The sequence below is a fragment of the Xenopus tropicalis genome, chromosome 6 (genome assembly GCF_000004195.4).
Source record: "Xenopus tropicalis strain Nigerian chromosome 6, UCB_Xtro_10.0, whole genome shotgun sequence".
NCBI lineage: Eukaryota > Metazoa > Chordata > Amphibia > Anura > Pipidae > Xenopus > Xenopus tropicalis.
The window spans coordinates 65,222,273-65,246,261 of NC_030682.2; the positions used below are offsets into that span (position 1 = coordinate 65,222,273).

Genomic DNA, 23,989 nt, shown 5'->3' on the forward strand with positions numbered 1-23,989 from the left:
TTTCAATTGTATGTACTTTCTATGAATTAGTAGTGGCTAGCCATTGATCTTTTTGATTTATAAAAATTATGAATTTAAAAAGGGTAAATCTAACACCACACATTTTTTTTTATTAGATTGAATTTATATTTTGAGTTTGTGAGTTTTAGCACAAAAAATTTGAATCACTGTAAAAACATTAATAAATATGCTCCTAACTGTCTTTTTGAAAAGCTGTAAGAAGAAAAGTCAGCCTGTTAGCATAAATATACTTTTTTCTTCCTGGTGGTGATGCACCATTGTGGCATTCATTTTTCTAAACAGACTCTTCCCAACTATAGCAATCCCTAATAAGTTTCCTTCACGGTTAAATATATTTGGCTGAAATTACATTTCTATTGCTACAAAACATTTAATCTCAACTAATTCAAAGGGTTGTCCACCATATAGAACATCATTACTTTTTTAAAAAAGTAAGCTTTTGAAAGCTGTTACCTTTTGAATTATTTTCCTGCTCTTACAGACTTTCCCATTCTTTTATTGCATGCAACATCCTGCATGCAACATACAGCAGTTTAGTTAACCATATCCATATGTGGTATCAAACAATTTAGAAAGGATGAAAGAAAGCTTGAAAATAAAAAGTGTGAGTTGATATTTTGGAAATTGCTTCTAAATTTAGCAAAGCCTTGTTGTTTGGAGTAAGACATATTTACTTATTTTGAATTCCTTAAACACTGTACATTAAGAAAAAGTATGGTTTTGTTTAAAGCATATGCAGCATAAAATGTGCTTGCAGTTAGTGTTTTTTTTTATTAATATTTAAATGCCCAAGAAACAGGGGACTTAGTAAGTATGTGTGTGTTTGTGTGAAATGTTGCAAAAATGGACAGCATTTGTACAGTTTATTGAAGTGCACCATAATGATATATGTAGTACTGTTGTGTTTAAGCAATATTTTCTTTCCATAGGAGTCAAAGCATGGTCCACTATTATGGACATACTCAGAGAGAAGGATGGTGTAGACACTGAGCTACTTGTTCATATGATGACATTAATTAATAAGGTTTGTAAATAAGCAAATTTTTTTTAGTGATTGAAAACTATGTATTAAATTTGTATATAAAGATTTCATAATGTTTAGCATCTAGTAGAAATAAGTCGTAAAGGAGAAGGAAAGGCTAATAAAGAGTCAATCTCAATCTGCAGGCATACCTTGAGTTGTCTCAATAGTGCTCTTAAGTCTCCCAATATTTCTCCCGTTCAGATGATCAGAAGCCAAACAGGAAGAAAAAACGCTGAGCTGTGTAAAGAAAGTTCCCATAATGCCTCACTCCTGCACAGACACCCAGACCAAGTGAACATGCTCAGTTAGTTAGACTATGGGGGGGATTTATCAATCCACGAACGGCCCATTCATTTGATCGGACCGTTCGTGTTTTCTTTGACTTTTTCGTACCTTGCGTATTTTCGCAGATTTTTTCGTTATTTAACGCGACTTTTTCTTACTGTGCGTAAAAAAAAACGCGACAAAATCGTATTGTCGCAACGAGTACGAAAGTTTCGGATTCATTCAAGCTTCGGTATCGTGACTTTCCTTGGACCATGTTGGAGCTGCAGAGTGCCATTGATTCCTATGGGAGGCTTCCAAAATCGTGCACAGAAGGATCAAAGTCGGAAAGGTTTTCCTGCGTTTTACGATCGTTCGTATACGAAAATTTTGTGACTTTCAGATCGCCAATACGATATTATCGTGACTAATACGATTTTTTCGTAAGCATATTTGTGATATTTGCGATCATCAGAAATTATCGTTTGTGCCAGCATGGTTTTATGCGTAACAGATCTTGCCAGACTAATTTAGTTGCCTTTTATGAGGAGGTGAGCAGGAACCTTGATGCTGGAATGGCAGTTGATGTCATCTACTTAGATTTTGCTAAAGCGTTTGATTCTGTACCTCACAGAAGGTTAATGATCAAATTGAGGAATATTGGCCTAGAACATAATATTTGTTATTGGATAGAGTACAAAGAGTGTACTGGCTGAAGGATAGAGTACAAAGAGTGGTGGTAAATGGAACATTTTCTAATTGAGCCAGTGTGGTTAGTGGAGTACCGCAGGGGTCAGTCCTTGGTCCTTTGCTTTTTAACTTGTTTATTAATGACCTGGAGGTGGGCATAGAGAGTACTGTTTCTATTTTTGCTGATGACACTAAATTGTGGAAAACTATAGGTTCCATGCAGGATGCTGCCGCTTTGCAGAGCGATTTGACAAAATTGGAAAACTGGGCAGCAAACTGGAAAATGAGGTTCAGTGTTGACAAGTGCAAAGTTATACATTTTGGTAGAAATAATATAAACGCGAACTATCTACTGAATGGTAGTGTGTTGGGGGCATCCTTAATGGAGAAGGATCTAGGGGTTTTTGTAGATCACAAGTTGTCTAATTCCAGGCAGTGTCATTCTGTGGCTACTACAGCAAATAAAGTGCTGTCTTGTATAAAAAAGGGCATTGACTCAAGGGATGAGAACATATTTTTGCCTCTTTATAGGTCCCTGGTAAGGCCTCACCTTGAGTATGCAGTGCAGTTTTGGGCTCCAGTCCTTAAGAAGGATATTAATGAGCTGGAGAGAGTGCAGAGACATGCAACTAAACTGGTAAAGGGGATGGAAGATTTAAGCTATGAGGTTAGACTGTCGAGGTTGGGGTTGTTTTCTCTGGAAAAGAGGCGCTTGCGAGGGGACATGATTACTCTGTACAAGTACATTAGAGGGGATTATAGGCAGTTGGGGGATGTTCTTTTTTTCCCATAAAAACAATCAGCGCACCAGAGGTCACCCCTATAGATTAGAGGAACAGAACTTCCATTTGAAGCAGTGTAGGTGGTTTTTCACGGTGAGGGCAGTGAGGCTGTGGAATGCCCTTCCTAGTGATGTGGTAATGGCAGACTCTGTTAATGCCTTTAAGAGGGGCCTGGATGAGTTTTTGAACAAGCAGAATATCCAAGGCTATTGTGATACTAATATCTACAGTTAGTATTACTGGTTGTATATATAGTTTAGGTATGTGAGTGTATAGATTGGTTAGTATAGGTTGTGTGCTGGGTTTACTCGGATGGGTTGAACTTGATGGACAATGGTCTTTTTTCAACCCTATGTAACTATGTATCCAATCCGAATTTTTCCCATTCGGGATTTGACCTTGCGTTTTGATAAATCTGCCCCTATGAGTCAGCTTCCTGCTGATTGGCTCAGATCCACATTCCTAAGGGGGGGGGAGTGAGTTCTTAGCATTCTTGAGGGAGAGGAGGGGAGCAGGAAAGAGCAGAGAAAAGAGAGCTGAGTGTCTGTGGCACAGGAATTACAGACACAAGAAATCTTTTTTTCAGAGAAGTCAGTGCAGTGTTTCTGTGAGTGCTTATGGCTGTATTTACATAGACCTTTCTGATAAAGCTTACTTAGTTTTTACCTTTCTTTCTCCTTTAAGCAACTGGACTTTGAGTTTTCTTGAAAATGTTTTGCCACTGATCCAAGCGGCTTCTTTAGTTAAACTGAATGATTCAGAACTATTTAAAAACGCTTGGATGAATAGTAAAATGTTTGAAGAAAACATTTTAAAGTTTTTAAAGTTTTTGGACATTTTTTTACTATATAATTTATGGATTAGATTTCTTTTATTAAAGTCTTATGTTTACCCCTGAGATTACAGAAGAGGGAAAGAAGTATATTAAAGAGGTGGTGTACCTTCTTATTCAACGTGGGTTTAATTAATAGTCATTGTGATGAACATACGTTTGTCACCCCCACAAATGACTTCATAGAACAAAAATACAATTTATCTGCAAAGATAACTTAGCTTATTCAGATTTTCTGTTCTTCCTGGGTTTGGAGGTTTTATTGATTTATTACATAGGTAATAATAATTTTTTTAATTTGGGTTATATTATTTAACTATTTTATTGTTATATCCTTTCTCTTGTTTGCTTCTTTATTATTTAACTTTATCCTTTCTAAATCTCCTGCATGTTAGCCTTCATACTTTGAATATGCCTTTTGTTATATATGTCCATGTGCAGGGGGGATTATCTGTGCACTGTTAATCAAATTATCTGCCTTGCAAGGACTAAACATTGTGAAGCTTTAGTTTCCCCTTTGGGCCTGTTTAGCTCAGAAAATAACAATAACCATATATTTTTCATGATTAACACAGTTGGCAAAAGTATGTTTCACACAAGCCGTATTCATTGAACGTATGTTAAGTGAATATTCTGCCCCTTTAAATACGTTAAAATGTTATGGTTAGCATAGCATGAAATTATTTAAACTTTCCATAAGCACTATTGAAGTGTACATTTATTTTCAGTGTTAAGTGGTTTCTGTGATATTTGCAGTTTAAGCTTCTATTACCAGGTTTTTTGGCATAGATAGGGTCATTGAAACTCAGACAGCTGTTGAGCTGAAGCCTGCTTAGCAGGATGAAACTGTCTAAAACCGCTAATATCTCAGAAGCAGACATTTTTCATGCAGGAGTACTTTATTAGCTTTAGTAATATAAATGGTGTTTTTCAAAAAAGCATTCTTAGAGCTCAAGTCTGTACTTTGTCACTTTGGCTCCTGATTTCACAAGGGAATTTGTGGTTCAGACGGATGCTTCTGATATAGGTTTGGGAGCTGTACTGTCACAGGTCATCAGTGGGGAGGAGCATCCCTTAGTTTTCTTCAGTCGAAAGCTGATGGCAGCTGAGAAAAACTATGCAATAGGGGAGTTAGAATGTCTGGCCATCAAGTGGGCTTTTAACTCGCTCCATTATTACCTTTTGGGGACAAAGTTCCGGTTGTACAGCTCTCACCTGGATAAAGCAGAACAAGGGGTCAAATGCCAGTGATCAGGGGGTTCCTGGCACTCAGAAGAGTTCAGGTATGTGGCGGAGCACAGACCCAGAGAACAGCATGGGAATGCTGACACTCTTTCCTGAGTCCACTGTTTGGGCTCTTTGAGTGCCTTCAGCTTCCCCGGGTTGAGGCAAAGGGGGACTGATAAGTCGGAGGGGATGTATCCTGGATAGTTCTGAGCCCTGTAAGAACCACCCCCTTTAAGAAAGGCAATGCAGGGTTAGTTAGCAGGAGGGTGTGGGCTGGACAGCCAAGGGGATGTTTAAGAAAGGGAAAGGCAGGTTGGGCTGTGCTGAGTGTGGAAGTAGGATCTGCAAGTGTGAGTTGTTCGGGATTCATCTGCTGATTTTTTCTTAGACAAACTGGTGTGTGTTTGGACTGCATTTATCAGCTAAAGTAAGCCATATTTATTTGTTTGGACTGCATGTAGGACACTTTGCGAAAATTAAGCCAACTCTGTTCTGTTGGACTTTTGGGTTGCTGAATACAAACTGTTTTTTGTTGTCCTTTTGCTTCTGCTGAAAAGCCTTTTAAGTTAAAAAAAATAAATGGACTGTTTTTCTGGAAGCTTGGAGTAGCCTGCATTTGTGCTGAAAACCCCACTGTGTTCCCCAAAACTTCGCAGTCTATATATTTAAATATATCAGACCCATGGACATACTCTACATCTCTGACAAAGGTCATGCCAGTTCTGAATCAGAGGTAAGTTTCTTCAGCATATACAATATGTGATATCTTGGAGAATCTTTTTACTGTTACCAGACAGGTGGTCCTATTGCTGGATTTGGCACTAGAAATCTTAGAATAATAAGCCCAATGTGGTATCATGTTCATCATGGACGAAGATTTGCAAAGAAATATCAGACTCGGGGACTCCAGAAATCACAATGCCAAAGAAGAAATTACATACTTGGTGGAAATAATAGTGGTGGGAAGAAAAGTACAAGATCCTAACAAAATGGATAAAAAATTAACCTTTGCATTCTAGCTAGAACCTGGCAAAATGCAGACTCTCTGGAGAATATGAGAGTCCTGCAGGCCAGATGAAGGCTCAGTATTTCAGATCCTTGGGGTTAGTAAGGATTGTGATTTGTTCCACAGATGGACATAACCATTCCTGAGGAGTCCCCTGTTCTGAAATTAACCACTACTTACCTATTTTGCTTGAATAGCCACTTTCCCTTTAAAAATTTAACAAACAGAACAACAAATTCAAAACTAAATTAGGTGGGTGCTCCTTCAAACACTTAAACCACACACCTGTTGTTCAAAAATACACCACTCTCATATGTATTTAATATATCTAATCCTATTAGAATAATAATTATTGATTATTAATTGATGTATTTGTAAACAACATGTGTGTGGTGTAAGTGTTTGAAGGAGCACCCACCTAATTTCGTTTTGAATTTGTCGTTCTGTTTGTGAAGTTTTTAAAGGGAAAGCTGATATATAACAGCTGCCACTCATTAGAAGAGTTTATAATCTGAGAAGTTTCTAATGAAATGCCAGTAATAATTGCTGAGTTATTGATTATTATTATTATTTTGTTTTTTTTTTAACTTTTAGGTGACAGTTTAAATCTCATTGCTGATTGGTTGCTATGGGCAACACCATCAGTGATGTTTGTCTCCAGTGTTAATACTTAACATTGCAACAGTGCAAAATTGCAACTCTGGTTAAAAACAGAAGGAATATCTCTCTACACAGTGATTTTTTATTTTTTTTTTGCTGAAATGAGAGAATATGAATGTAAAGGTTGACAGATTTATATCATTCACTTTTTTGCATTTTTTATACTCTCTCATAAATCAAAGGTCTGTTTCAATGAATCTCACTTTTTTTTTAATTACTGTATATACTCGAGTATAAGCCTAGTTTTTCAGCACCCAAAATGTACTGAAAAAGTCACCCTCGGCTTATACTCGAGTTGGTTGCCATGGGTCCCTCTAGACTAGCACCCTCTCTCCTTTGTGTGCAAATTAGGCCACCTGCAACCAGACCCTCCAGTGCCCTGGCCTAGGCTCCCACTAGCAATACTTATTTCCCCTTACATCTCCTCTGGGACCGGGTCTGCTGCCAGTTTGTCAATGTGCAATGAGCGTGGGGTAGTACTCATATTGTTTTTGTTGACCCTCTTCTCCGCTTACAGAGCTAGTTTACTGTTTTTCTTTGAAATAAATATTGAAAAACATATACCCCACTGATGCCTCAATTAATGTAATTTTATTGGTATTTATTTTGATTGTTAAAACTTAGCAGTAGCTGCTGCATTTCCCACCCTAGGCTTATACTCGAGTCAATACGTTTTTCCAGTTTTCTTTGGTAAAATTAGGTACCTCGGCTTATATTCGGATTATACTCGAGTATATACGGTATTCTTGCTTGGTAATGATTCATCACTAACATTAATATTTGTAATTATTATGAGATGGCTGTGAATCATTTTGATTGGAAGCCAGATATTAATAGTAGATTATTCCAATCTACTGGTTTATTAAATAAATTACAACGCCATTTTCAAAAAAGTTTGGACACTGTAAAATTTAAATAAAAACACAATGCAGTGCTTTGCAAAAAGTACTAAAACAACATATCAAATGTTAAAACTGAGAAATGTTATTGTTTTCTGAAAAATAAATACTTTAGAATTTGATGCCAGAAACACGTTTCATAAAAGTTTGGATGGGGGGCAACGAAAGACTGTAAAAACAAACAATTTGGGGATTTTATCAGCTACTGTACATAATATCATTAAACGATTCAGAGAACCCAGAGAAATTGCTGTAAGCAAGTGACAAGGCCTAAAGCCACTACTAGATCTTTTGGCCCTCGTGCAGCATTGCCTTGAGAACAGAATTGATTCTGTAGTGGAAAACACTGCATGTGCTCAGGAATACTTATGAAAATCATTGTCTATGAATACAGTTCATTGCTGCATCCACAAAATGCAAGTTAATACTCTATCATGCAATGAAGGAAACCATATATAGACATGATTCAAAAACACTGCCTCCCACCTTTTCCAGTCCAAAGCTTATATATGATCAACATAAACTGGAAAACTGTCCTTTGGTATAAATCAAAATTTCAAATTCTCTTTGAGGAAAAGGACCATCTGCCTTATCAGTGCTGTTCAAAAGTCAGCATCTGGGATGGTATGGGGGTGCACATGGCATTGGTAGCACATCACAGGAAAAAGCCATTTATGCTGAAAAATATATAACATATACAGTATTAATACAGCATTTAATGCCATGGGCTTTTTCAGGGAAAGCCTTGATTATTTTAAGAAGACAATGCCAAACAACATAACAGTAGGGCTCCATGTGTAATAACTAAACCCATTGTATTTAAGACAGTGTTTCTGTTGTTTGGACCTAAAAGCTTACAAACTTATTTAAGAAAAGGCTGCTCAGGGAACAATACCTCAACTAAACAGGTTTTTCCCTTAAAACCCTGTGTGAGTTTCTTAAAGAAGAAGGAAATCACTTGGGGAGTACCAAATGTTAGGCATGCGGGCTATTGTGCCTGTTAACAAAAAATCTCACCAGCCCAGGGTACATGCAGGCAAGCAATCCTCTTCCTTACTTTTGCTGCGATCCCGGGGACCACGCATGCACAGTGGATTCAAAAAGGTGACCTTTTTTTTTGTTAAAGTGCGGCTTTTCCCTCTACTGCACATGTGCAGCTGGCTTGAAGAAAGAAGCTGGCTTGAAGAAAGAAGCTGGCTTGTAAAAAGAAGATGGAAGAGGATCACTTCCCTGTACCTCAGGCTGGTGTGGTTTTCTGCTAACAGGATCACCAGCCCAGGGTATCAGGTAAGTGAATACAGTCACGGGGTGCCAACGATTTGGGCAGCCCCCAGTAATTCAACTTTTCATCTCCTTAAAAGGAACGAAGTAAGCTTTATCAGAAAGGACTATGTATATACAGCCATAAGCACTTATAGTAATGCTGCACTGAGTCCTTTATCAAAAGAAACACACAATTTCTTGTCTCTTTTTTGTAAACATAATGTTTCAGTGTCTGACTTCCTCTCTCAGAAACATCCTTAATTCAATGTGGCCAGAGTCTGGCAGTTCTCTTCTCTGTCCCCTCTCCTGCTCCCCTTTCCACCTGAATGCCAAGAACTCCCTCCCGCCTCCCTTAGTAATGTGTGAGCTGAGCCATGGGCGTCCGCAGAAAATTTTCCAAGGGGGGGCAAGTAAGCTAGCATCATCCTGTAACAGATAAATATATATATATTTTTTTTTTTTTTGCAGGATGATACTAGGGGAGGCTAAATATGGCCCATACACAGACTGACCTACAGCTAATGTGACACTTAGTGGATTCGCTGCTGACATAAAAAGTTAACCTCCCAACTACCTCTTGCCGTTCCCACTGACTTCCAGGGATACTGTACAAAAGTGTGGGTGGGGGTGCTTTTTTTTTTTTACCCTAAAATGTTTAGTATTAGTAGTAAAAGTATTCATACGCGCACTTCTGTTAGGGGATCTGCAAACATTTGTGTTTGTGATCAGTTAGCTTAAAGGGGTAGTTCGCATTCGAATTCACTTTTATTTTTAATGGTTTTTCAGTTATTTAGCTTTTTGTTCAGCAGCTCTCCATTTGGTATTTCAGCAGCTATCTGGTTGCTAGGGTCTTATTTACCCTAGCAACCAGGTAGTGATTTAAACAAGAGATGGGAATATGAATAGTTAAGGGGCCTACTTGGAAAAATAAGTAATACAAAATTATAATAATAATAAAATTGTAGCCTCACAGAGCAATATTTTTTGGCCCCCATTTGAAATCTGTATAGAGGCAGAAGAGAAAGGCAAATTATTCAAAAAAATGAATTAGGAAGACCAATTGCAAAGTTGCTAGGAATAGGCCATTTTATAACATACTAAAGGTTAACTTAAAAGTGAACCACCCCTTTAGATGTGTTTATGTTAGTTTTATAGCAAGAAAGGCAGTGGGTACTGACTCCCCATTATATACAGTGAGACGCAGTCTGTATTTACAAACCCAGCACATTATATACAGTGAGAAGCAGTGGGTACAGATGGCAGATATTCAGGCCCTGGCACTATAACACTGGCACTGATACACAACATTGGCCCCACTGTAACTTACTATAAATGAACAAAACAATGACAAAAAAAAAAAAAAAATAGTAAGTGCAAAAAACAACAACACATATATAAACACACAATGAGCTTTTTCAGAGGGAAAGAGTTAACTTACCCTCCATGTGTTAGGGTAGGGGATAGATTATATATTATTATAGATGTCAGGTCAGGCAAAAAACAATTTAATGTCAGCTAGTGATTCTTTAGAACTGTATAGTGCCTGGGTATAGTACCTGGGTATAGTGCCTGGGTATAGTACCTGGGTATAGTACCTGGGTATAGTGCCTGGGTATAGTGCCTGGGTATAGTGCCTGGGTATAGTGCCTGGGTATAGTACCTGTGTATAGTGCCTGGGTATAGTGCCTGTGTATAGTGCCTGGGTATAGTGCCTGGGTATAGTACCTGTGTATAGTACCTGGGTATAGTGCCTGGGTATAGTGCCTGGGTATAGTACCTGGGTATAGTGCCTGGGTATAGTGCCTGGGTATAGTACCTGGGTATAGTGCCTGGGTATAGTGCCTGGGTATAGTGCCTGGGTATAGTGCCTGGGTATAGTACCTGTGTATAGTGCCTGGGTATAGTGCCTGTGTATAGTGCCTGGGTATAGTGCCTGGGTATAGTACCTGTGTATAGTACCTGGGTATAGTGCCTGGGTATAGTGCCTGGGTATAGTGCCTGGGTATAGTACCTGTGGGATGAAAACTGCAGCAAAAGTTGAGAGTTGGTTCTTAGGTAAAGTTACAGGGGCAGATTCTTCTTTTCAGTCTTTATTTCTGTTTCCAGTTTGCAAAATCTCCCGATCCCTGTGTGCATGTGTGCTCTGATTGGTCAATTTTACTGTCTGTCAAGGAAGCTGTGCTCTGATTGGAGAATCCACAAGAAGAAAGGTCCAATCGGAGCACAGCAAAAACGGGCTTGAGGGGACTGCAGAAACGGAGTAAGGTTTTTGTTTTTTTTGCTACTTTTCCAGGGGGGGGCAAGTGCCCCCTCTTGCCCCCTTCTGTGGACGCCCATGAGCTGAGCTAAAACTGCAGGCAGGAAGCTACTGGTTTTTTAAATCTATTGGCAGTAAAATGCCAAAATTACTTTCCTTCTCCTTTAAGTCATGGTTGAGCAGTATTTTCATTGTCCAGTATACATTCCACATGTATCCTATGTATTTGGGCTTGAAACTGTTAAAGAGACCCCTGGCGTTCATATTTAATATGTTTTATCTCTGTACCTAATAACATTTAGGAGATAAGATGCAGCAAAAGTTTGGTTCATTTTTCAGAAATGTAATAAAAATTGCTAATTTTAGGAAATTATTTGGTAGTTTAGAGTACAACATATACATATTCTATGTATTGTGAAGAATATTCATATATACCAATTTTAGGCAAATTTAAAAAGCAAAGTTGTCATTAAAAAAAAAATTGTATTTCTGTTCAGCTAAACTATATGTTAGTTCAAGAAAATACCCTTATAAAATTGTCTGGATGTTAATGAAAATTACATGTGAAATTTGGCAGACATTTAAAGGGTTAATTAAAGGTTAGGCAAAAGCAAATGGACAGTATTAACTTTCAAGTTTAGGTCCTTTGGGCTCATTATGGAAATGTACTGAATCTTTTTTTTTTTTTTTTTTAACTTTAGACATTGGAATATGTGCCTGATGATGATTTATATTTTAACATCTTGGATTGCCTAGAAGAACTTGGCATGGAATCTGTTGTTAAGAGACATTTGAACAAAAAAGGAACAGATCTGGACCTAGTAGAGCAATGTAACACTTATGAGGTATGTCTTAAGCTATGGTGAAACTTTTAGTATTATACAAATGTAATACTTCGAACCATTGTTTTTTAATTAAATGATTAAAATTGGGAAAACAATTTAGCTACCATGGGGTGCTTCGTTGCCTGGTGAGATATCTAATTTTTTGCAGGTGATGAAGCGCCCAACAATACCATCCACTTCACTGACACTTCATTACATGCGGCAATTCTGTCCAAAATAAAAAGGAAGAAAGCATTTTCGAGTGATTACCTGGGATTAAAAACCTCATGAACAAAATCATCAATTTGTTTTAGACTTAATTCTACTTGATACTCATAAACAAAGTACAAGAAAGCAATAATTCATGAAAAAGTTAAAATGCTTATTTAGGACATAGATAAAAGACTGCAGCTTAGTAAATTCACCTCTCTTTACTCTCTTCAGCTTTTTTCAGGTGTGCATTATTTAATACATCTATAGAAATAGGGTATAATGTAGTCAATTAAAAGTTGTATAAAATTCTGTGTAAAAGTCAGTACAGGTATAGGACCCATTATCCGGTAATCTGGTATCCAGAAAGTTCCAAATTACAGGAAGACCATTTCCCATAGACTTAATTATAGGGAATTAATTCAAATTTTTTAAAAAAAATATATATATACTAAGATATAATTAATCTTTATTAGAGGCAAAACAATCTTATTTGGGTTTCTATTCATATTTTTTTTAAAGAAATTATTTTTATTGATTTTGTATATAAACAGGGATGGGGATACAGAAAAAAAACGGGGGGGGGGGGGGGGGAGGAGGGTTACAGTCATAGTTGAGTTTTGCATTACATAGTTATTATATACAAATACATTTATTCCGAATATAGTTCTTTACTCAAGGTAGTCTAATCAGATGGGTTTCCAGCCAGCCACCCCATACTCTGGTTCAATTCATATTTAAATGATTTTTCAGTAGATTTAAGGTATGTAGATCCAAATTACGGAAAGACCATTTATTCAGAAAATCCCAGATCCCGAGCATTTTGGATAAAAAGTCTTATACCTCTATTAGTTTTGTCATGCAAAAGCCTCTTTTAACCCCTAACTTTTACTCTCTGCTACACACAAATACTTGTTCTATATGGTGTTTTACTGGTAAGGAATTGATGTGCTTAAACAACATTTTTTACACATTTTAACTTCCAAGAACAGTTTATTGCTTCATCAAAAATGGTATGTTTTTAAAATAGTTTTCACATTTTTAGATGTTGGGGTTAAAAGAAACCACATATTTTTGGTAGCCTGTGAATATATAGTAATTATAGTAATTTTCTTAGATGTTCCTTAATTTTTATATTATTCTCAAGAGCAAGGGAGCTTCTAGTGCAGCAGCGCTGTGACTTATGTGTTTGAATTTAGTTTGTAAAAATAATTATTAGTAAAATATTATGTTGCCGTTTTTGAGTTTTGCAAAATGGAGGTTTGGGGGCATATTTTGTAATTTACCATGTATTATGGATTACAACCTAAGAATTCCTGGTGAGGTTCTTTCAAAAATTTACGTTCCCAAGCCTTTTTCTCATCAGTACAAATCAAATAGAATTGCTTACCCAGAAACCTGAAAGCTCCAAATTATGGCAAGAAGATATTTCCTTGAATAGAACCAGTGGCTGTATTAAAGGTATAACGATAACCATCAACACTCACAGAACTTTCAGAACACTCACAGAACATTTAAGTCATTTGTTATCCATTTTACATCCTCTCCTTTCTTCTGTGTCTTAATTTACTGACCCTAAAAGTTTCTACACTAGCAGCACCATTTTGGACAACGTTGTCGGGTCATCGCCCATTCACCCACTTAAGTCCTGCTAACAGACCACCCTTCTACACGCTACACACAAATCAACTTCATATGCAGTCCTGCAGGCTAGAACTGTATTTTAGAAGAAATAACTCCCAACACTGACTTTACAAATAAAAAATTGTCCTACAAGACTTTTGGGATGTTTTTCCTCTTCAAAACAGTCATAACTTTTCTCTTTCGTTTTTGCATAGACTTACAAGCCCAATATAGTATTCAACAGTTTCAACTCACTGCTACTTCCATCCACAGACCTGCTGCCTCCTCTTCACTTTAGAGGGCTTGGCTAGTTATTATTAACAAAATTTAAAAAAGTTTGAAAGGAAATTGTGCTGAACCCAAAGTACATTACACTATCATACTATCACTGTAACAGTGAAAAGCCAGGCTGACCAGCTTCAAAATAAATTTCCAAGAAATCTTTAAGTGTGTATGCTCCACAGTGTTCATAAACTGATTTATTTGACTTAGTTATTTCTTCAGTTTCAGTTTACTTCACATTTATGAATATTCCCCTTTCAGTAATAAATTATGTCTATACAAATCTTGAGTACAACTTATACCAATTTAAAGTCGGTGTAAGTTTTTGGAGATATTAACTTTATTTTCTGGAGTAATAATTGTATATTCAAAGAGAAGGTGTTAATCTAGTGAAATGACTTTACTCCAACTTTTTGGGGCAAAAAAAGTTATGGGATTCAGAATTGTAACTTTGGCATTTAATGTTTAAGCTAATTTAACTTCAAATTCACTTTATCTCTACTGTTGTGAATTTCCCATAGACACAAAAAAGTGTATTAAGGTCTTTTGAAACCACCTGGTTTGAAATTGATTAATGTGTACCCTTAGTCCAGTAATCACTGCAGCAGAGTGTACAGCTTCTACTGTACAGTAGCTATATCTGTCATATTTTGTGTGTACACACTACTTGGGCTACTGAGACAAGAGATCACCTAACAGGTATCCCATCATAATTTTTTTTATATTCTATAAAATAGACCTCGGGTTGATTAAATGGTATTTGGCCCTACAGGGGTGTCAAACTCAATCACATAAGGGGGCCAAAATCTAAAACACAGCTAAGTCGCCAGACAATTGATACAAAAGATACTGTACGGTGAGGAACAGTCACAGTGCAAACAGGCGATTGGTGCTGCACGGTTAGGCACAGTCACCAGGGGCCATATAAAACAGCCAGAAGGGCCGTATTCGGCCCACGGGCCTTGTGTTTGACACATGTGCCCTACAACCATTTTTCTTTAAGGCGCAACATAGTCCTGGTAAAGAAAATCGAAATGTCAATTTCTTTTCCAGATGATGTTTGGAGAGTCAGGTTTCAGCCACAAAAAGCCAGGCCTCCCACAGTCAGGGGAGGTATGTAAGGCTAATGTCAGATGAGGCGTCTGGCGTATAAAACGAAAAAACGCTTGCCGAAAATACCGCCATTCGCCTCCTACCTGTGCCTGCACCAGAATGAATGAGATACGCACCTGCAGGCACAGGTAGAAGACGGATGGCGGTATGTTCAACAAGCACTTTTCCACTTGCCGAAAATACGCCAGACCCCTTGTCTGACATTAGCCTAGCAGAGTGAAAAGTCACAAGCTGACCAGCTGGGCATGATTGGCCTTAGCTGTCTAATTAGGAGGGTTAAAAACAAAGCTAGTCAGTCACTCTGTGTAGTAGAGATGCACAGGACACACACATAGCTTTGAGTGTGTGCAGGGCCGCCATCAGGGGGGTGCACGGGGGACAATCGTCGATTTTTGTCTCTTAAGGGGGGCCCGGCCGTGCTGCCCATAATTATATTAGCCGGGCCCCCCTGCTGTCAGTGCCTAAAGCAGAGAGCTTTAACATTACTCTCTCTGTGCTGCTGCCCCGTTCCCGAGTGGCCCAGCCCACCCCCAACGCGATTGGCCCAGTCTCCCCCTAGCTCATCCAGGCCCAGCCAGCCACAGCCCAGATTGGCCCAGCCTGAAATGGCCAGCCCACCCCAAGCCTGGATTGGCCAAGTACGCCTCCAGCCTGGACAGCCCAGCCCGCCCCCAACCCGATTGGCCCAGCCCTTCCCCAACCTGATTGGCCCAGCCAGCCCCAGCCCAGATTGGCCTGCATGCTTCCCCCACCAGGATTGGCCCAGCCTTCCCCCAACCTGATTGGCCCAGCCCTCCCCCATAGAGAACAGGATGTAAAAACCAAGGCACAGGTAAGAAAAAGTGTTGGGGAGAAAAATAGTGTGAATGGGGAGAGTGAAGAGAAACAGAAAGGGAGAGACATGTATATAGAGAAGACCAGGGGCAGGCCAAGCCGACCCGGTGCCCTAGGCAACTTCACTGCCCCCCCCTCAATTAAAATACTGACTTATTAGCACATTCATTATTTTTACTGTTTTTATTAACTACTACTGACTAGTTATTGGGCCCCACTGCAAGATCAATGGGGCCCCTAAACTTACGCAGTTTACATAAATTATGTGAAAACTTACGTAACCTCCATATCAAGCAATGACAGCACAGAGCAGGGGCAGGTAGGTGGGAAGGGGTTAAACTTTGGGCAAACTCCACTGACCCCCAATAAACTAAATGACGTATTGGCACATTAATTAATGGAACTCTTTAGGCTAATGCCACACGTAGCGTGTAGCGCATATTTTCCGCAAGCCGAAAAATGCTTGCCAAGAATATGCTCCATACGCTTAAAACTCCTCCTAACTGTGCCTGCACCCGAATGAACTGAATACGCTCAGGTGCAGGTACATGTAGCCAACATCCGGTTAAAAAAGTGAGAAAATGCAAAAAGCAAAGTCCATTTTTAGCCGGATATTGTCTACATGTGCCTGCACCCAAGTGTATTCAGTTAAAGGAAAAGTAACACAATTTTTTTACATTGCAAATATACAGTTTAAACACTTTAGCTAAGATATATAACAGACCGAAATTTAAATATGATAAGTGGTTATTGAATAAAAATCATTACCTCGGCTGTATAGGGCACAGCTAAAAAAGGCGATATGGCGACTTCCTGTTAAAACCGGAAGTTAGTTTCCTGCATTTTCCAGCGTGAGGAGACTGCTTTAAAAGTTATTTATAGGGTTTTTTTTGTACAGGTTAGGGAGAGGGTTGGGAGACGGAGGCCCTCTTATCTCCTGCTCTGTTTATATTTCTGTGTGAGCAGAGCCACTGCTGATATTGTATGGGGAGAGGGAGGGGGAAGTGACCGGAAGTTTGTCAAATGAAGTGCTGCAGCCTGAGCCCTGAGAATACCTGGTAATGCTACTTATTTAAAATCTACTTATGCTATTAACATTTCTGTATTTTAAATATGCTAATAAAAGTGTGTAGAAAGCATAGGTTTAATGTAAAAAAATTGTTACTGGTCCTTTAATTCAGGTATGGAGCGTATTCTTGGCAACCATTTTTCGGCTTGCTGAAAATATGCGCTATACGCTACATGTGGCATTAGCCTTATATGAACTGCTTATTATAGAGCAGAGGTTCTCAACCTGTGGGTGGGGACCACTTTGGGGGGCAAACGAGTCGCCTAAGACCATCGGAAAAAACATATTTCCAATTGTCTTAGAAATAATTTTATGGTTGGGGGGTCACTACAATATGAGGAACTGTATTAAAGGGTCGCGGTATTAGGAAGGTTGAGAACCACTGTTATAGAGTAACATCAGCTGTTTATATTGCAAATATTGTAAATTTACTCAATGCTGATCAGTTTTATTTTGCTGGTATGTTTTGTGAAGAAAAACTGACTTAATTTTGCCTGTACTGACACTGGCTTAAATAAAAAGGCCACTTTTTTTTACAGAGACTTGCTGTTGTGACAATTACTCTGGATGGGCCTGCTACAGAGACTGTCTCTTTCTTTCTCTCTAACTCCCATTTACCACTTGCTCTTTTGATTCTGATGTGGCTCATCATCTCATTCCTTCTCATTTGCCCATATTTTTTCCAACAGCAGCACTATTTTATTTCTTTCTTTCTACATATTACCACAATTTTCCAACATGCTCTCATTAAACCTATCCTTGAAAAAACTTTTTTGGATCCTACAATCCAACTTCGGCTATTATTTGTTTTCCCTCCTTTGTTTCTTTTCAGTTGTATTCTACAATCTAACTCCAGTTATTATCCATTCTCCCTCCTTAATACCTCCTCACATACATTCTTCAATCCGACTCCAGCTATTATCCATTCACCCTTCTTCGTTTTTCCTCAAAATTACTTTAACAGCATGTACACAGTGAATGCTCACCCTATCATCTAACGCTCTATTAGACCCACTACATTCTGGTTTCAGCCCACACATTGCAAAAGAAAAGAAAACATTTAGCAAACATTGCTAAATCCAAAGAGGCTTTTCTTAAGCCAGTGCCCCCTTTTGACTATATATGATTATATCTATGTACTGTATGTTCCTTCAATATACTTTCTTCTCTTAATGCTCTTCCACCTTTCTGATCATTTTGTGTTGCATCATAATTGGTCTATATTGGGGATACATTTTCTGTCTTTATCAGTTTGTGTCTCCTACCTTCTCACCTTGCACTGTCTTAGTTGGGTTACCTCATTGCTTCATTCTTGGACCCCTTCCATTCTCAGTCTGCAGTATTGGTCTTGGTCAGTTAATCATCTCATCAAAACTTTTCATACATTCATACATAACCTCTAAACATTCAGAACCAAAACCTTGGCAGTCATATTTATAAATACGCATTTTGTATAACTCTAACAGTTAAGTGAACTGCTGTTAAAGCATCAACCAATTGGATTTTACAACTTTTTCTTTTACAGTTTTCTCAGTGGATATCTCACCTGTACAGTAAGCTGCCAACTCATACAGAAGTCCCTGAGTAGGACTAGGCAGTATGCACTTACTTTCATACAGAAAGCTAAAGCAAAATAATCAATAGAGATGCTACTATGTTAAACAGTATAGATAAATTGTTCCATCCAAAGTGTCAGTGGAGTTATGCCCATAATCATATAAATGTTTTGCATATTAATTGTTTTAAGTTTTACTCCTGATTAATTATATTTTCTAATGTTTATTCTACAGACCACGTTTAAATATGACAATGGTGACAGTGATGTTTATAATGCTGCAAATATAGCTAAGAGAAAAAGAATGTCTTCACATAATCTGCAGGCTTTAATTCATAAGCGGAGTCTCAGACAGACAGTGGAGAATGTTAATAAAAACCTGCCTTCTCAAGCTAAGTCCTGCAGCTATTTGAACAAGTGCCAATCCAAGACAGAAAATATTAATGAAATGTAAGTATATATGTAGGAATTATTTGAATGTTATAATATTTCTCTTTAAAACCTAAATAGATAAAATAATAAATACTATTGAGGTAACCTTTTTACGCATGTTTTTCCTGTCTGTACAATCTTCACAGTATAAATCTCAAAATACATTGTGTTACATGGATAGTTATTATTTAATATGCAATATGCACACAAGAGAGAAAACCTAATTTAAGATAATACTAATGAAAGTTTGCACAGTTACCTTACTATTGTGTTTTACCTGTGACTTTATTTTGGGTTTGAAGGTACTTCGGGCAGTTTGTCACTGTTGAGTAGCGCACATATCCACAGGCAAAATAATTGACTTAATAATAATTGATGTGCAAGTACCCTAAAGCAAGATAATGGTAATGGAAGTTAAAAAAATTAAATATCATTTATATTTTAATATTTATATATCTGCATGGTGCTATATAAATAAATGAATTATAATGTACATTGCACAAAATTAACAATGAGAGAAACATAAGGAAAGATAATACTAATGACAGTTAAATCATATTGAAGAATTAAATTGCTCAGTGTTTATAAATGAACCCCAGTGTGTTAAAATACAACATATTTGGAAATGTTAAAGGGGTACTTCACCCAAACACAATTTAAGCTTGAAAAGTAAACATAATTGCAAGCAGCCTTTCCATGATTTTTAATGTAATAATATGGTTTGGAACAGTTATCCAAGCCTGGCCCCCTGTTCCCCTGCTGATCTGACTGACTACTTCAAGACTCAAATAAAATGTAGCAGTAGTCAACTGTCCTCAGCCTGCCTTCAGCTTGCATCTGCCAAATCCCATAATTCCCTGCACATGTGATGTCAGTATGGAAAGAAACATCACAATGCAATGCATTGTGGATTTTGCAGTTCCTGTATGCTGTCTGCAATGATGCAGAAAGAGTAGAGCTATTTAGTAGCTGCATTTCAGCATATAAAACATATTTATTCATATTTTTGAAGTAACAGATTACAGTAATAGGTTTATTAGGGGTTTCTGTTTTGTATGGGGCTCTTTAACAAATTTTGGTTCGAAGGCAGAGTTCCCCATTTTTTATTTTACAAACTTAAAACATAGGAACAAAAAAATAGTATTTTTGGCATAGAAGATGTTTGTGGAGCCACCAACAGCCAATCAGATTTCACTTATTGATTATTATTGTTTTAAATAACACTGCCATTCTCACATTATTTAGACCAGGGTCGCAAACTTTGCACATTTTGTCACTGGTTGACTATGGATTCAGGTTAGAAAAAGATGATGAAGCCACCAACAGCCAATCAACAGCCAATCAGATTTCACCCCTTGAATTTTATTGGTTTAAATTTAAAACGCTTGCATTGTAATGCTATTTACACCAGGGTTCCCAAAGTTTGTACAATTTGTCACCAACAGCCAACCGAAATTCACCAATTGAATTTTGTTTGTTTAAATGTAAACTGCTTCCATTCTCAAAATATTTATCACAGGGTCCCTACACGGAGTTAGTCACTGGGCAACCGTGGTTCAAGGTTAGAAAAAGTGGGAAGATCCACCAACAGCCAGATTTCCCCCATTAAATTTTATTGGTTTACATTTAAAATCCTGCCATTCTCATACTATTTACACCAAGGTCCCCAAATTTTTCACAGTTGGTCAATGGGGGACTGTAGGTCAAAATAGAAAAAGTGGGCAAGCCACCAACAGCCAATCAGATTTCATCCATTCAATTTCATTGGTTCAAATATAAAATACTGCCATTCTCACTCTATTTATGCCAGTGTGCCCAAATTTTGCACAGTTTGTCACTGGGTGACTTTGACTCAATGTTAGAAAAAGTGGGCACACCCATGATCTGGGAATTCACCTATTGACTTTTATTGGTTTCAATTTAAACTGCTGCCATTCTTGAAATATTAAAGGAACAGTAACACAAAAATATTTAAATACCTTTTAAGTCACAAAACATCTCTAACATTAGGTCTAGCCATTCCCCCCTTGCCTTTTTTAAATGCTTCATGTAGAATTTTAGTGACAAACTGCTCCATAGCAGCACAGCGAAAAGGCGATGGGTGCTTGAATTCCATTGTGCACTGACCCGGAAGCTGTCTTCGTGTCGGAGGACCTTCGACACTTAAGCTTTTTATTAGCGTATGCAGTTTAAATTTATGTTTCTATTTCTTCAGACACTTTTGGGGGTTGCGATCATAAATTTAAACCACAGGCGCTGATAAAAAGCTTAGGTGCCGATGGTCCTCCAACACGAAGACATCTGGGTCAGTGCATACAGGAATTCAAGCACCCGTCGTCTTTTCGCCGTGCTGCTATGGAGCAGTTTGTCACTAAAATTCTACATGAAGCATTTAAAAAAGGCAAGGGGGGAATGGCTAGACCTAATGTTAGAGATGTTTTGTGACTTATAAGGTATTTAAATATTTTTGTGTTACTGTTCCTTTAAGGACAGGGTCCCTAAACTCCGCAGAGTTAGTCACTGGGTAACTGCAGTTCAAGGTTAGAAAAAGTGGGCAGAGCCACCAACTGCCAATCAGATGTCACTCATTAACACAGTATGCAGAAAATGTCTACTTGCACCTCCATGTTTGTGGTGACAAATGAGCCCTTGTGTTTTTAAAAAAATTTTTATGCTGTAAATTTATGGAATATAATTATGTGTTATCTATGGAAAGCTGGCAAGATGTTTTTCTGTATCATTTAGTTAGTGTGTAGGATTCAAAACTGAAATGAAATTGTAATGTTTTAGTGTAATCTATTAATATATAGTATATGCTTGCATCCATATTTTACAGATAATTCTAACCCTTACAACCATCTTTTGTCATGTGAATGCATTATATACACCCTAATTGTAGACATAAATATATATTTATTAGCATGGCCATGAACAGTATGTGTATCGAATATATACATTCAGTATGATCCATAATTATTATTCCCATCTCTTGGTAGGGAATTCTCTAACTTTCCATGCAATAAGTAAACAACTGTGTGGCAATGGAATCTTTGCTAAGCTTACATTTGTCACATACATTTTTATTGTTTGTTTTTAAGGCATCAGCCAAGTGAAAAATCCAGCTATTTCAATGGCAATCCAAGTGCACTGCACCAAGACAGGTGAGTAATTCACAAAAATGTGTATTAAAGATGTTCTGAAAAACAGATTGGAGAAAGTTTTACAGCAAAAACATGCATTTCAATGATCTGCATTATATTGCCAACCAGCAGCATATCACACATTGTTTCCATGCAGTATGGTTTTTTGAGCAAAAGTGGTCATGCAAAAATACAGTACCAAAATGTAGTCACATTTTTATATTCTAGTATTTTATACCTCTAAATAACAGTTACGTGTAACAAGTAACATGTTTAATTAAAAAAAAAGGGTAATGCTATATCTTTAGTAGTGCAGTTTTTATGCAGAACTGAACATTCTCTCAAAGACAACTTTGACTTGGGGGTTGATAACCCTTGGGGGCACATTTACTAACCCACGAATCCGAATTGGAAAAATTCCGATTGGAAAACGAACATTTTGCGACTTTTTCATATTTTTTGCGATTTTTTCGGCATTTTACGACTTTTCGGAAATTGACGAGACTTTTTCGTTACCAATATGATTTGCGCGAAAAAACGCGAGTTTTTCGTAGCCATTACGATTCGCTTGTATCTTGTCGCGACTTTTTCGTATTGAGCGCTCGTAAGCGGCGGGCGAAACTTTCAGACTTAGCATGATTTGGAAACCTCCCATAAGACTCAATGGCACCCTGCAGCTCCAACCTGGCCCAAGAAAAGTCACCATACTGAAGCTTGAATGAATCTGAATCTTTCGTACTCGGCATGAAAGCTGCGAAAAAGTCGCGACTTTTCGCGCAAGTAGTAACGCTACGAAAAAAATCGCAACATTTTGCGCAACATTCGGAATGGCTACGAAAAAGTCGCGACAATTTTCCGAAAAATCGCCAAATACCGATCATTACGAAAAAAACGCAATCGGACGCATTCGGCCCGTTCGTGAGTAAGTAAATGTGCCCCATAGTGTTTAAGTCAACAAGATAATAATTTTAGCAGACTGTACTTGCTTGTTTTTACATTTCTGTGCAGACTTTTCTTTCTGTGTCAAACTATGTAACATTTTTTTTCAAGGGCATGTTTAGGTGGTCTTCTTACTTCATCTTATCGTCAACACCAAGAATCACTGGCAGCAGAAAGAGAAAGGCGGCGTCAGGAAAGAGAAGAGAGGCTTCACAAAATAGAAAGAGAAGAAAGAAACAAGTTCCAGTAAGTGATCATAGATAGTGTTACTATTATTATGAACAGTGTAAATGCACTGCTATAATCACAAATGTACATAAAAGAGGATTTAAGTATTAAAATAATTTTTATAGTTGAGTTTTACAATTCTTCTAAAAGGAGGACTTAACCTCCTTTTAACCCCATCACCCCTCAACTAGCCTCCACTCAACCCTCTCCCTGCTACCTCTCTGCACAGTATATTATATTCAAAAGTGTTCCTACATGTGAATCTGTCATAAACATGCAGAGGTTTGAAGCAGATTTCACAGGCAACATCTTCTGTTTGTTAGAATCCTCTTCATTCATTCCACCTACATGGAGCCCACAGGAGCATGTGGAATTAAGGCTGCTCTTGCACATGCTACAGCTGACTGTATTGGTGAACTGCCAGAAGATGGTCTGAAGAGGATGAAAATGGCACCTGTGAACTCCACTATACAACTTTGCATTTTTATGACAGGTTAAAGTAGGAACACTTTTGGATGGAATATAATGTGTGTGGAGGCCAGTTGAGTGGGGCTGGCGTTGGAGGTTAATTATCCCTTAAGTGTAAAATGTACTGTTTGAATGGATTTTATTTGTATTAATATTTAACTTTGCTTAACCATATTTTTGTTGTTTATAGGCAACATTATTTGGATACAAGGGAGGAACAAAGGCATGCAAGAGAAGAAAGGTACTGCTGTAAAACAATATATGTTTTTTTAATTTTTGTATAAAATACTAAGAATTTATTGTCTTTGTGATTTGTGTAGATCAAAAACAAACAGTAGTATACTAAT

The 23,989-nt window shown here is 37.7% G+C and overlaps 1 protein-coding gene across 1 annotated transcript in view; it reads left to right on the plus strand.

Moving 5' to 3' along the window:
* The window catches only part of fhod3 (formin-like 3), a 146,999-nt gene that overhangs the window by 59,462 nt on the left and 63,548 nt on the right, over positions 1-23,989 (plus strand). Inside the window, exons 8-13 of the mRNA XM_031903981.1 lie at positions 951-1,045; positions 11,627-11,770; positions 18,671-18,885; positions 21,966-22,028; positions 23,058-23,192; positions 23,833-23,883. Of these exons, the coding sequence (XP_031759841.1) occupies positions 951-1,045; positions 11,627-11,770; positions 18,671-18,885; positions 21,966-22,028; positions 23,058-23,192; positions 23,833-23,883 (703 nt within the window). The remainder of the gene's footprint in view (positions 1-950; positions 1,046-11,626; positions 11,771-18,670; positions 18,886-21,965; positions 22,029-23,057; positions 23,193-23,832; positions 23,884-23,989) is intronic.